At 44.4% G+C, this 15,143-nt stretch overlaps 2 protein-coding genes across 2 annotated transcripts; both read right to left on the reverse strand.

Moving 5' to 3' along the window:
* Window positions 1–4,512: 4,512 nt before the first annotated feature.
* Window positions 4,513–6,398, reverse strand: K444DRAFT_612128 (acid protease). Its single transcript, XM_024880071.1, has 3 exons — window positions 6,083–6,398; window positions 4,990–6,040; window positions 4,513–4,939 (listed from the first exon to the last, which is right to left on the reverse strand). Exons 1-3 carry the CDS (start codon window positions 6,305–6,307, stop codon window positions 4,920–4,922), a joined length of 1,296 nt encoding a protein of 431 aa, XP_024737764.1. The 5' UTR covers window positions 6,308–6,398; the 3' UTR covers window positions 4,513–4,919.
* Window positions 6,399–7,958: 1,560 nt separating this feature from the next.
* Window positions 7,959–8,882, reverse strand: K444DRAFT_628896 (uncharacterized protein; the record flags this gene model as incomplete). The annotated part of the gene is made up of 4 exons (XM_024882972.1): window positions 7,959–8,047; window positions 8,169–8,442; window positions 8,690–8,734; window positions 8,787–8,882. 4 exons carry the CDS (start codon window positions 8,880–8,882, stop codon window positions 7,959–7,961), a joined length of 504 nt encoding a protein of 167 aa, XP_024737765.1.
* Window positions 8,883–15,143: the final 6,261 nt, after the last annotated feature.

Below are 15,143 nucleotides of genomic sequence, written 5' to 3' on the forward strand. Positions count from 1 at the left end.
AATGTGTGGGATGAAATTAATCCGATTTGCAAATTCAAAAGAATATCCAGATGTAGCACTATTTTCAGGAGTATACGGTCGTTGAGACTTAAACAGGGAATGCTGCTGTAATTCAGTGACTATGACCCTATTGACTTCCACTTTCAGTGCAAGTGCGGGGTAAATGCGGGGTACGAGTACCCTGGACTAAACCCCCAGGTTCTGGCAATATGCGCCAAGGATCGACAATGCGAGTAATGCCAAGCAGCACTAACGACACCATTAGTGGAAGAGGATCCGTTTCTGTCATCCCGTGGTATTTTCTCCTCTGTCTGAGAGTCTACAATTGTCTTTTCTCGCGTCAGGTGGCTTATTAATCTTCCCAACCTCCTCCATTGTCTCCGAGGTCAAGAATGTAAAAATATCTGAGGTCCAAGGACCTTAACGAAACACGTGTTTGCCTGGAGCTTGATAGGCACCGCCTGTCTAACACTTTGCGTGTGCCAATCGGTTGGATTTCCCCTCACCGTAGGTGAGGAGATGGAGCATTTGTGATTGTGGCTTCCGGTGCTCTGCATGTGGAGAGGGATTTATCCTCAGTTGTTTTAACCCAACCTTCCACCTCAGCTGAGTAGCCGCCCAGCCGAGTAGCTTATGGCTTAGGAGAACAATCATTCTTAGGGGGGAGTTAGTTCTCCTCCCGTAGTATTTTGTGATTATTCTCCTTAGATAACCAAATGTTGAGAAACTTGAAGCTAGACTACAAGCTAATGGATCTTGAGGTACCGCCTCATTTATAATCTGATCTTCCTACAACGCTCACAGTTAGCGGCGTGATATTGCAGATTCGCAGGCAGACTTATCTGTATTTGATCTTCAGACGTAGCGCCTCAATTCCCTTTCAGACCTATTATGTAGCTAAATCCCTTTAGGAGCAAATAGCTCGTCTCCAGGGACATCCAATTCACATTTTCCCGTCCTCTTACAGCAGCTCAAATTTTTCAGACAATTATTATCACCGAAATAGTTTAGGTTTAAAGCCATCGGCAACGTTGCGAAGCAATCGAGATCATCGAGGGGTTCCACATATATCATGTCCCTAGACCCCTCCGGTAGAGCCAGAGAACCTCTGCAAACACAACTCTGTGGCATGCGTAATGCAGGTCCGTGGTTGAAAACACAAGCGAATAATACGCTTGCTGCAAGGTGCCTCAAAATTGACTCTCGTTTAACTGAATTAACACCGAGGAACTAACGACAGCTCCTTCGCAACGCTTTTGATGACCTGCCAGGCGGACCTGCAACAAAGCAATGATCCACCATCTCGAAGCGTGGCTGGGCTGAGCTACAACCTTATAACTCATGTCACCTATTTAAGATACATTATCTCTCTGTGTGAGACAATGGCGGCGTTGTTTCTCGCCCTTTGGTTGGCCAAGTCGAGACCGTCCGCGGAAGCAAGATAAGTATCTTCCCATTTCCACATCCACCCCAGCTCTTCAATCTTGATCTTGCACTGATAACTTTAATACTATTGCTTTTCGAGATTTACATTCCACAATCCTCACTATCACAGCCATGGCTTGTGCACCGCCATCTGCGCTCGGCTGTTTGCCGTTGCCAGGAGCATCTTGGTCCTGATGGGATGATATAACGGATCTCCTCTCGTTTGCGGCACTGCCTCTCAGGGGTCGTACTCTCAGGAACCGAATGTATCACAATCTGTACCAACTTCAACCTAGGTTACAACTATGTGACTATGTCAGCATGACGGGCGGGGACTTCGTCTGTGGTACCAGCTCTTCCGTACCAATAACCACTCCTGTGTCTTCTTTATTGTGCAATCTACTTTGTGCTGGGGACAACTCAATTTGTGGAGGGCATGATGGTATTAGCCCTGATAGCGGTGCGTGGCAGTTCAACGATGGTGGGAGCGTCGACTGTCCAGCTATATCAACTACTTCTACTATTTCATCATCAACCACTTTCAGTACTTCCACCATCTCCAACGCCCGGACTCCTTCTGAAACCGGCGCGCCTGATATTACTCCTTACCCTAAGATCAATTACTAACGTAGTTTATGTTGTCATGGTATTGTGAACGGCAAAATAAAAAAATCGAAACCAGTCTCCTGGCACCGCGGACCTCGAACTTCCCAGATGAAATCAGTATCGTTAGCGCCTCCACGGCTAGATTCCCAGCAGTAACTCCGTTCGCGCCTTCTACTTATGTTCCGTGAAATTACCATGTACCTTGGACCGTAGTCTGCCCCTAACAATCTCCAGACAAGCAAACATCGGCGCGGGTCAAACTGTTACCGTTCAACAAACGGTGTCCATTTGCCCGCTCACGATATACGCTCCGCTCATTTCCTGCCAGCTGAGTGTAAATCCTGTTGGTGAAAGCAAGGGGCCTTCGATCTGCACTTTCCAATACTGCAAAGTGGTCACAGGAACTTGTGGTAGATTGGCTACCATGAGGGCTGGTAAATGGGGCAGCAACTCTCCGCAGAAAACTGCGATGGCTAGCCAGACCTATGCCATCGTTCAAGCTAAGATCTATTGTCCTGTTGCTGCTGTTGCCTATGTTGGCCGGATGACTTTGTAATGGGAGGGAAAGCAGTATGGTCTTGCATAAATTCTGTCTTTCTGTGAAGAGGGGAAGTTGTATTGCCGTTATGAGTTCCCTTCAGCACAGTTGTGCTATGAGCCTTTGGGATAGGTACAAGTCAGATGTAGTAATGAGATTGAATCACGGCACTTCTTCAAGCGGACGTACATTTTAGTCTCGCGTATGGGAACGGCAAAGGATATTGGTGAAGCTTTTATGTCAATTGAGCTATGCTGGCGGCTGAGGCCAGAAGCGGAAAGGAGACACACGTGCCAGCCCTCTAATCTCAACTGATTGTCGAAATCTCATCTTAAAGTCGAATATCAGAAAGGTGAATACTTATTGAGGTGCACAACCACTACCGCCCTTCAGTTCGCTCAAAGGAGCAGGATTCGCCGTCATGCGAACAACGAAGGCATCCATACCCTCACCAATCTTCTTCAGAAAAGCTCTCTTTTTGGCCTGATAGTGTGCTCGAGGCAAGTCAAGCATTGCTCCAATAGCAGTCAAGCCTTGGGCCGCCACCCAAACCAACGTTGTCTTATCCAGAATCTCGGATGCGCAGAAGTTGAAGCCAGCAAATTGCGAGAACTGGAACATATCTACGCTACTCATGTTGTTGACTTCCTTCATATGCCATTCTTTTAGTCCTCCAAAGTATCGATATTCCTCCCAGTCATCTCTCACGATAATCCTCTCAACGCGAGTGTTCGAATACTCTTCCCAAGGAGTAACTTCATCGTAGTATCCGAACTGGGCACCTGTCAAATCCAAAGCATAGACCTCTCCATTCTTGATCTCAACTTTTAGGATATTGTGGAGAGTATCGTTCTTTCCTTCTGGCTTGGGATTGACGTCGATAACTTGTCGCTTGGGATTCTTTGGCTCTAACGAGACTTCCTCAATCTTTACTGCAACACCTATTTAATATTAGCAATCGCCGTTGCGAAATTCTAGCTCTGCTGAGTGAAGAATTCGAGCCTACCTTCCAGCATGAGTTTAACCATGTCATGCATCCAAGCAACGGCATCTGAGCTAGCGTCGTGAGTGAGGACCGACTTTCGAGCTCCCCTACTGCCACACTTATTTCTGGGAAACGTCTGAAGAAGTTCCGCGAAGGTAGGAAGCCTGGAGATTTGAGTCATGTTGTCTATACTCTCGATCTTGATATGAATGTCGCCGCCACCGTTCTTCACCTCAACGCCGAGGATCTTCTTGAGAAAAATCTTCTCCTTGTAGATGTAAAAGATTTCCTGGAGGACATCGCCAGCACGGTAGAATAGCTTCCGTGCTTGGAGTTGCTTGCAAGTTGCTTTGTGGGTCTGCTTATCATCTTCGTAACACTGGATTGTACAGTAGGAGGCGCTGTGGATTTGGGGATCGAGAGCTGGAGCGTCCTGGCAGCCAACACAGGACAGTGTTGCTGGGCTCTGGCGCCGAGCACAAGTGGTGAGCGTCGGGACTTTGTCTGTGAAATTCATCTTGAGTGGATAGAATTGAGGTTTGTTTGGCAGAGCTCGAGACTGGAGGCAGAATTTGTTTGAATATTTCACCCCTTCTATGAACGAGGAAGGAGCCTTGAAATAAATTCCAATTTACTAGCCAATTCTTTGGCGCTGTTAGTGAATTGAGACACGTCACTTTAGACCCAACTTTACCTTGCCCTTTTGATCTAGGAACTTCTGGCAGAGCTCAAAGATAGTTCCTGGTTATCACCAAGGTGCAGCTGAGTAGCTGATATTGATATCACCTTCGACACTTCAAAGAATCTGAACAATGACTAGCTTTGAAGTTAATATTTTTTTTTTTATTGATAACAAGTATGTAACATACTCTTTCCTGTTTTACTTGGGAAGAGAGGATTTACACAACAAATGTGCAAAATAACGGCATGATAGAGAACGGAAGCGAAACAATTTCCCCTTAAATTAATTAGATCTAATATCACCTGTGTACCCTCATTTATTACCTCGATTCTTACTCTTGGATTAAATTCATCTTCAAGTCAACCTATCTTCCAAACTTCTAGGTTGTAGGGAATCATCGCTATGGGATAGTGTTAATAGCCCCTCAGCTGTGGGCTTGAATGCAAATACGGGGCAAGTGTGGGGTAAGGTGCCTTGGAATCTCTGAAATTCTTAGTAAAATGTAAGACTACGAGTACCTAATAAGTTCTGAACGTTCTTATCTTGATATCGGTTGTATTTGCTCACTGTGGAACAATATTCAGGAGTGGTATTTGATCGGTTCCAGCTCCTGATGATCATTTGCAATGTGAAACCCCGACAACGCCTTTCGGGTGAGAATTTCTCCTTTCCCTAAAGTCCTATCATTTCTTCAGCTCCCCAACTGCATTGGAATTAGCAAAAGTGTGCCTTTTTTAAAGTAAGGAAACTCACAAGAAATTGTCTTCTCGTCCCAATTGAAGACTCCCATCATCTTCTTCAAAAACGGCATCCCAAGAATGACCGTATTTTCAGACTCCATCACCGCGTCAAACATCACCGCACACTCCTCCCCAGGAAACATACAAGACAACGGATATCCAATCTTCTGCACATAATCTTCGCCCTTCAGCGTCACATTCTGGCCTTTCAGCCCGATCGTGATTTCCGGCAGAGACGCAATCTCGTCGCAGTCAACGACCATATATGGCCCACAACGACTTTCCCACGCGTACATGTGGTGCACTAGGCTTTGAGCGATCGTGTAGGGAAAACCGATGAATGGCATGACAGACATGAAGAAGGCTTTGCCACCAGGAATGGATTTGTCGACCAGGACTTTCTTCCCCCCACAGTCGCTGTCGCCCACCATGGAAATGTTCTCTAGCTCTACTTGCCACCTCGTCGTGTCTTCTGGGAACAAAGGGTGAGAAATCAAGTCTCCAGCAAGCAAGTCTTCGTCATAGCTGCCGAAGACGAGACTTCCTTCCTCCTGCGTTTTGCTTGGCCAGACGATGGAGAACATGTTCTCATCCAGGAGGTTGTTATCGATCATGTTTCTGAATGGGCTAGGGAGGATGTTCTCTGTGGGACGACTATCAAGACCAGGCATCCATTGCTTCTCAACAGCAAGCCCTAGCGCCACGCCATCAAAGAGATCTGTATAAAAGTTGTCGACCCAGGAGTAGTACTTGATGTCATGAAAGACCTGTCCAGGGACTTGCAGTCCATCTGCAAAGGTCAGAACATCCTCGGAGAGACGAGCATAAGCGTCAAATGGCCCATAAGAGATTTGCGTGATGGTGCCGTTGTCGTAATATGTTGATGAGGCACTGGCGTTGTAGGTGGCGTTGCCGGGACTGCAATATCGGGGGTATGGAGACCGTGAGTAGCAACCTGATGACGGGACGAAGAGGTCCGCCCAGTTTAGGTCGACGACTGCGCGGAAGGATTGAGGTGGAGTGCCGAGGGATATGTTTGTTGTGTATAGGAAGAAATTTTGCTCCTGGGTATGTTAGATGGTGTGGAGAGATAGGAGACAACTGACTTCAACTGGGGAGCCATGTGGCTTGGAGAATGAATTGACAGGAGCGTGGGAGGAAAGCTTGAAATTGCCGTTTAGGGGCTTTTGAGCTCGGTTACGTTGATCTGGGAATGGTGAGATAATTCTCGGGATAGTTCTTGCTGTCTTCGTGATGGGAAGGGTGAACTTCTCGGCAAGCGCGGGGATGAGGAAAGAAGCGAGGAGGAGAATCCAGGTGGAAATCATCATGACATGCAAACGGCGCGACACCAATTTTGATAGACGAGAAAACAATTTGTGGGAGCGGAGTTGAGCAGATAAAAGCAGGGAAACGTTTTGAGAAGGACACCTTTGTAAACTTCAGAGGGGATTGTTGCCTGGCGATCATGATGACAGCCGTGTTGGAGGATGCGGCACGGGCGAATGCTGATTCGATGACTCGCTTGAGGCTTGAGATGTGACAAGGGGTAAGCTCCTGACCTGAACCTATGAACCAAGAAACGTATCTGAAAGACTTCAAACTTTTACTCATCTTGAATATACGCCACCGTAGAGTCCTTATCTCCATCAAGAGGACAGTGTTCCAAAATCATCCCATCGCCCTCGCATTCCAAAAAATCCATGCATGATTATAACCTCGACTCTGAATATGGTTACTTTTGGTGACAATTGTTGCTGTTAATTTCTTGAGAAGAGCTCAAGATTCAAGTACAATTGAATCTATTCGTTCTCTGGTGCTACGTCTACTGTGCTTGGGTTGCTGCAAATTACACGTGACGTAAGCGAAAAATAAAGGGGGGCGGTCGGTCAATGAAGACCGACTCCAGAAAATATATCACAACCGTGCGTACACTAAACATTGCTGGAAACATAGCTGATTCTAAGTACATAATATGGTACACGATATGATAAAAAAAGTGGCGACTCCTATGTAAAGCTAAGTTCTCTTGGCCCTGAGATGGTAATATGTCAATGGTTGCGTTCACCGAAGATGGCCCTTCAAGCAAACGCCTGATTCCACCTCTAATAGAGTGATAAACGGACGGGAGCTGTTGGAATGACGTGGACGAACCTAAAAAATGTTGCCATGGGTGTTTTCAATATCGAACAGCTCTTTTCACTGGGGACAAAACATTCACAGCACCAAAGCAAGTGGGAATCAAAGAGAGTTCTTGGGAGGATCTATTTTTGACTATCACTACAAGGAAGTGTCATTCGTCGTATACCACCATGGTCTAGAAGCATCTATAGATGCCCAACTGTCCCTTCTCGATTCTTATTATTTTCCTCATTGCCATTCTTCCACCACTCGTCAACGTATCATAGAAGCACCTATACAGATCTATGTCCCCTCCAGTCTCCGTTATCGCATCGCCGTCATCACTGTATCAACCTTAGAGTCAGAGAAGGCATTATCTTGGAGGCAGAATGAGGAGGCTGGGATATCATTAGCAAGGTAGTCAATAATGTGGGTGCGGGTAAACTTACGACCACTCAGAACAAAAACACGCATAATCGAACTCGGAAAGGGTGATTGAATGAAGAGGATATCTTGAGAGGCCGGGACGTAATCAGATCTGACTTGAGCGGCTTCCTGAGGGCCTCCACGTCCACGGTGGGACTGGATCATCATCCTTTTTCCATCTATAGACGTGACTGGCGGAAGGTATTCTCCTCATACAGGGTGTATGTTACACTGTGGGACGTGCGATGCACTGAACTGATGTGTGGCAGACCGTTCTGTGGGGAATTCAGTGGGGGCAAATGGACGGGTGGGCGACTCCGTGAGCCATGCTCCAAGTCGCTTCATTGTTGATGGGGGTTCTGAGTAGGGCCCTGAGGACCGCCAAGTCCACGGAAGGTGACTTGGTCATCATCTATTCCTCCCCCTCCTCAATCTTCAGAGAGGCGAAGGGGTTCGTATGAGAGAATGAATGTCCAGTCTGACCCGGGGAGGAGCGATAGGTCCGTAACCGCCACGCATGGCCACTGAAGAACCATTAGCAAGGCAGTCAATGATGTGGTTCCAGAAGGACTTGCGGGTATCAGTGACTGGTACATACATACTCGGACCTTGGTGGTGACCTTAAGTTGCGAGGCTTGTACACACCGTTGATGATAGAATCCCGTTCAAGAAGGGGGGTAGTTCCCAACTCGGTACTTGCACCCCATTTGGGTAAAGCGCAGGTACCTTCGTGAATCCACTTGTCGCGGTAAGTCCCACCAGGAAGATCGAAATCGATTGAGGTTTGGGCCGATCTAGATCGGCTAAGTATCAAACCAAAGATCAGTATACTTTCAATGAATCCAGATAACGGGGTAAAAACCTCTGGTGGGACCATATGGCCTTCAGCGATAAGCTTATATCTCATCTTTTCCATGTACTGGACAGCAGAGCAGCCCGTAGGACTTGGCTGTAGGCCACCCAATCTCCAGCGTTGTTACCATTCCGAACGTCATCAGGGCTGTTGCAGCCAGGTTGCGTACGATGTCCAGGAAGACCAAGAGACTTCTGCAAACCGACGATTTTGATATTGCCAATGTTGGTACGGTCCAAGAAGAGAGGATGTATAGAATGAAAAACTGGGCGGTTAGTTGAGGTCGAGATGGATTGCGGGGGAGGGAGCTTACCCATGGGATGGGGCAGAGTTCTAGCTTCCAGAGAAGCTCGCGATCCTATATAGCATGTCAGTGGGTTTAAGAAATGCCAAAAGTACTGGGAACTCACCACAGTAGCACGCTCGGGTGCGCATCTGGGTCGGGTGGCAAACTGGGGGTTGATGCCCGCCTCAAGTTGCTCCTGCTCATGGGACAGACATCGCATTTGGTCCTCAGAAGAAGCACAAGAGACGACCTACAACAAGCAAAACTCATTGTGTCAGATTAGGGTCCTCTTGGCTGTGTTGGTGGATGTTGGTGTTTTGTGTGGGTGTTTGATATTTGTGGAGGAAACGGACTTTCGAGACGAATAGATTCAAAGATTCAAAGATCGAGGAATGCGTTTACCGAGAATGCTTTAAGGTAGGGCTCGAGGCTTAGGGCAAAGCTAGTCCGGTTTTGCGCGTTGAATTGATGGGAGAGGGCTGCGGGGGGCGACAGTCGGGGGCCGAAATGGTTGAATGGTGCTCGAAATGGCCATGTCTTTAGGACAGTTTGTACTTTCAGAAAACTCCCTATGGTGAGCGGTAAGCCCAGAAGATGAGCGGTTCCGCATTTCTTTCATTTCTAATAAGATAGATAATCTATGGTTGTCTGTTGTTGGTCCTCATTCCCAGGACAAAGCAGATCAAAGCTGTCTATCAACGAACGTTCCTGCTAGTTTCGTTGGGATCGCAATGGTGCACAAATTCACAGTAATTGAATTCTGTGCTGCCACTGATTTAAATTGACAAGACCGACTTGTCAAGCTTACAGACTGACTTGTCCTGAGGACCTTAAAGATTCGTAAATGTCTGAAAAGGAAGGCACGTTGGACACGGAAGAGGTTAGGTAGGACAGGAGAGGTGATGCCCTTTTCTTCGAAAAGGAAAGTATCTTATTAGACAAGAAGTTGGTGATGCTAGACAAAAGAAGTGAGCGGTTGCTTGCTGGCCACCTGTGACATCGCCTGCCCACAACGATGCGATTTCACCTGACCCACAAAAATCGAGCTCGAATTTAACAAAACCTTGTTTAAAGCAATCACTAAAGATTTTCTTCACCGAGTATTGCTTGAGGCTATTGATCTACTTCCACGCTCTCTTTGCACGATATGGAGTCCAGGTATGATTGAAAAAGCAACCGCAGGTGCGTACACGGCACACTCAGAGGACCTTCCGCAAGTTGACATGTGGCAGGCACCCACACGCAACACTTCACACGCTGCTATTACGGCCCTCTTCTCACCCAAAACCTTAACCCAAGTATCAAGTCCCGTCGCTCACCAAGGCTGAGATCAACATGGGCGTTCTCGTGGAAGATCTTCCAGCTAGTAAGTCGGTCCTCTCGTCACCTGCCTCCGGAATCTGTCTTCGCTACTTCTTTCCATTCTGTCTAATTGCCACTTCGTCAAGGAAGTTAATACTAACACTTGCAGCATCTCTTCGCAACCATTGGAAGCGTCGACATCGAAGGATCACAAAGCAACGACGCTACGAACACTGCCTTGGAAAGGGCTTCTAAGCTTGTCAAATCGCAGCAAGGAGTTCTTCGAAGCCGCACCAGCTTTCGTGATTCTGCTAAGGCTTGTTTGTCCGATACAAGTACAAGATGATGTTCTGTACCACTACGCTGTCCGTGCCGAGCCACATTGACGGGAGGAGAAAGCGCAGGACCCTCCCGGTCCCTTGAACAACACTTCAACCTGCACTAGATCTCAAGACACTGAGTGAAGCGCCTACTAATTTCTACCCAGGGAGATAGTACGAGGTCAAGATCTCCTTCTCCGCCCGGAGGGATACGCGTGCCATGAAGAGGGGCTTGCGGAGAGCTTCATAGAGTATACCATGACCAGCAGGTTGCAAGAGAACAAAGAAGTGTAAGGCCCAAGAGAATACCAGCATGGCCAGCGGTTATGCTCCTGTCCAGTATGGTTTCCAGCGTCGCGGTCAGTATGGTACTCAGTATAGTGACCACCACCAAGGAGAATCGAACGACAGAGAATACAGAAACTTTCGAGGCACAACGACTTGGTGGAACAACATAACGAAGTATAATGGCAGGCGAGGAGACCCTTGCGATCATATCGAGAGACGCGGCGGAGCCGACTGTAATACCATGAGTCCAGTACCCCTATCCTGCCAATCATTCTAACAGCCAAGAATCCACAAAACTAAACAGATGATTCACGCCTCGTATTTAAGTTCGTCGAGGTGCTTCTGGATAGTACGAATACTATATGAAAGTCGCTAGCGATCAGCCGGAGATCTGCTTAGATTGTTGTTGGCGTCCGGAGGAAATCAACCCTGAGCATGTCAAGGCCTTAGGAGCTCCCATAGGCACCTTAGCCCTTTTTTGTGCCCTCACGCCCACTTGATTACCTGGTTCTCCTTCCTCACGTGCTTGCTCAATAGCTACTCTCTTCTTTGCTCTCTCAGATGCCCTGCTAGCCTTCTGAACTAACGAAATTGAACCACGATTATTCTCCTTTGTCATACTTCTCTGCCTTAGTTCCTCCAGGAAGCGGAGCATTAGGGTTTTGTAGCCACCACCTAATATCCATGCGTTTCCTAGCAGTAGGAATCTTCCTACCAACCCCCTTAGCAAGCCTGTAATCCCACGCATCTTCGCCTTTAGTAGGCCAATTATTATCAGGCTCTTCAGCAACATGGGAGGGCAAAAACTAGGTGCCGGAAGAACGAGCTCCTGGAGCAGTAATATCAAAATATTGCTCTGCTCGCCCATAGAACGCTAACGAGGCATACGCGGGGTTAGGGATAAACGAAGGGTTAAAAGAGACATATTGGAAGTGAGGTAATTTAATGAGAGGTATAAAAAATCAGTGGTTGTACTTGTAAAATAGTGCCTGTACTATAAACTATATTTAGGTAATAAGGAAGCAGAGGCTTTATATATATTTAGGAGCTCTGGAAAAGTGTCTTTACCCCTATTAGTATCTCCTTTAATATCTAGAATAAATTAAATAAACTATGCAATGCTATAGGGTATAGTATAAACAAGTGAGATATAGTAAAATATAGACTATAAAATAGGTTAGTAGCTATTAATTAGCACTTGTGAAATTTTTATTTTATTAGTAATTAGTTAATTAGTCGAGGATATAAAATCGAGAAAGTTAATTAGTTAATATATAGCCCAACTTATTAGTGCTTATTAGTCAAGGCTTTTAATTTTTTTCTTTTAATTTTAGACTTATTTATAGGTCTAAACCCTTCTATTTTATTCCTAAAATCCTAAATTAAGAGAAGTAAGTATAACTTATTAAAAAAACTATAAAAACCCTGAAATTCTCTAAGAGGCCTTTTAGTAATACTCTAGTACTAGTATATAGTAAGGCATATAGAGGGGAGTGAGACGTGCCGAGATATGAAGATATATTTTTCCACGTGATTTTTCACATATAAAGATTATTCGTGTAGTCTAATTAGTAGCTAATTAGTCGATATTAGTGAGTTAGTTAGTCAGTCAGTTAAAGACTTTAATTACTAATTACATTAGTTAGTTAGTTCAAATATAGCCTTAACTAATAATGGACTGATATATTTATAGCCTAATAAAGTAAGAAATTAGGCTTGAGGATATACTTAGTATTAATTATAAAAAATCTATATTATAGCATAAAGAGAAAAGCTTAGGCGAAGTAAAGAATATAGAATTAAGGATATATTAAGTATGAACTAGTGAGTAAAAGATTTCAGCTCTCTTAGCCCCTTTAGCCCCGAGACCCAAATATTATGCAATTAATCAATCGGGCACCCGGTTAACTAATCGGGACCCACAGTGGACCCGAATCGTAATTCACCCCCTATTAATTAATCGCTCATATTAATGAACGGGGGTAATTATATGCTCCATTATTAACTTTCTGCGGAGGTACGGTCCGTAACCATAATAGTAGCGCTAGCAAGGGGGCCTAGCTTAGATCATACATGTGTACCTTTGCTTATAAACTTATTAGTTATTATAACCTTATTGCCCTGAGCCGGGGCCCCTTACTAGTATTGGACATGTCTCACCGGATGAAGGGATAACTCTCGAGACTATCTTAAAGGGGGTGGAAGCATCGGCTTGGACGCCTGTACATGCAGCTATATGTCAGAGACGGAAGTTGCCATAGTGAATGCACATGCACACCCTGTCTCTTAAACTTTTCGGTGTAAAAGCCTCTATGGCGACAGCACAGCGACATATGATCACCCCCTTTATAATACATAAAATGGTGAGTATATTATAATGTTATGCATAATGTTATAATTGGCCCACTATAACAGCTAGTGTGACGGCGGGATCAATGCAATGGTCGAAGGCTCAAAGTTCAAAGAATCTCATGTATTGAAAATACTAAGTTGGGGAGCAAAGAAGGGAGGAATGCCTCGACCTTTTAGTATTATCTCGCCCAAGCATTCCGGCTTAGCTTCGTTTTGCACCTGTTTCCGATACCCTATTCCTGGCAGATCATGCCGTTACGCTAGCCGTCACAGCTAGCAGAACTGCACAATCTGCTGCAAACGTTATATAAGAAATATACCTAAAATGAGTCAAGTGAGGTAGGAATTAGCAGAACACTACTAAAGGTCGAGGTATCTCCTCTTCTTTACTCCCTAGCTTAGTATTTCTAATATATGAGATTCTATAAACTTTAAACCTTTAATTATTACATTAATCTTGCTATTATATCTAGCCTAAAAACACTTGAGTAATGTAAAATAAGCAATATATTACTTCAAATATACTATTATATCTCGGGCTATTAAACCAAGAAAATAAGTATAAATTATAATTTTTTGGATTTTTAATTATAAGGCTAATTATTAGGCATTATAATATTTATTTTAGTACTTTACTAAAAACCTAATATTTAAATATTAAGGTGCCCTCATTTATTATATATTAATTATACTTTTTATATAATATTAGGAGAAAAAAAACTTTATTTTAACTTTTATATTTATACTTTTAATATTATTTGTATTTCCTATTTAAAATATCTAATTAACTCAAGCTTAGCTTCAAATTAATAATAAATAAGCCCTCTTCTTTTATTATTTTAGAATATATTATATAATTACTCAAATTTATCTCTAGTAACTAATTATGCAATTCTTTTATACTATTTTATCTCTTGCAATATTCTCAGTTACTGCGCCCGCTTGCCCGGCTAATATAGATGTCTCGACTAGTACGAGAGATGCTACTCCTCCATGCGAAAATATGACATGGAATTCAAAAGGTAGTCCTCAAGGAGGATGGTCGGTATGTTTTTTCTAATAATACCCTTAATATAATACTTGCTAATATACATTTACTATTATAGTGCGGTAGTGACAATCGCACTTGCTGTGAGTACTATTATACATATACTCCTCCATACTGGAGTGTAAGTATAGTAGATATTTCTTTTTCTTATTTTTACTAACTTTTTATTTTAGTGTGCTTAATGTGGTACGGCAGGCCGTACCCTCCAAAAATCATGTTGTTTTGGCGGTTTTGAGGTTTTGGTCACATGGCAAAGGCCGCGGCCTTTTGCACGTGACTTGCGGGAATCACATAAGAAAGCTGGTTTTTCTGTAGTTCTAGATAACAATCCCTCTTCAATATTCAATCAATTGAGCTTTGCACACTGCACACTGTTTATGCTTTACTGTTTACACTTTTGCTCTTGTTGTTTTGCTGTCAAGTCACGTTTTGCGCTCTGGTGTACTTTATGTGGGTTTTTGTCTTGTCGCAGTTTCCCTCCCACATTAATCGGAGATATCTTTAACCCTGCTATAAAGAAGGGTTGTGGAATATATAAGATATATAAAAAAAAGTACAAGGCCTTACTATTTAGAGCACTACTCCTAATAATTATTACTCTCTAGTAATAATTACTATTGTGGTGGGGTTTTTTGTCTCTTGTCTTGTGACTACCATCACGTGTCCTGCTCTCCAGGCATGCTGGCGCTAGTTTAAGGGGTTGCATAAGACTTCCGTCCATACACACAATTAGACTTACCAATACATCAACCTTCAGAGCTCCTTATTTTTGACCAATCGTATTATTTCGTTACAAGTGTTGAGAGTCTTCAGAGTGTTACTTCTATTATTCAGCTTCCTACCCTCCTTACCTCCACCCACGCATCCAATGCATATATATGGTCCGAAATCCATTGTCTCAAGTACGAACTACTATTATGACTTAAAAGCTATCCCTGCAGCTTTGGTAGGGTGAACCAGATCCCAGATGGGTTTGGCAAAAAGACCCTCAAAGATGTTCCCTTCGTCGTTCCTGGTACTCGGACATGATTTCGGCTCTTCATCATGACAAGTCAGAGTCTGATGATGCACACAGAAGAGTGCTGCAATCCCACTGGGCGGAACCAACACGTACAAGCTAATGGTCGACGGCGTGAAGAATGCCTCCTCATTTATCTTTGGCTCTCCCACG

Source organism: Hyaloscypha bicolor, assembly GCF_002865645.1.
Source record: "Hyaloscypha bicolor E unplaced genomic scaffold K444scaffold_57, whole genome shotgun sequence".
In the NCBI taxonomy this organism is placed as follows: domain Eukaryota; kingdom Fungi; phylum Ascomycota; class Leotiomycetes; order Helotiales; family Hyaloscyphaceae; genus Hyaloscypha; species Hyaloscypha bicolor.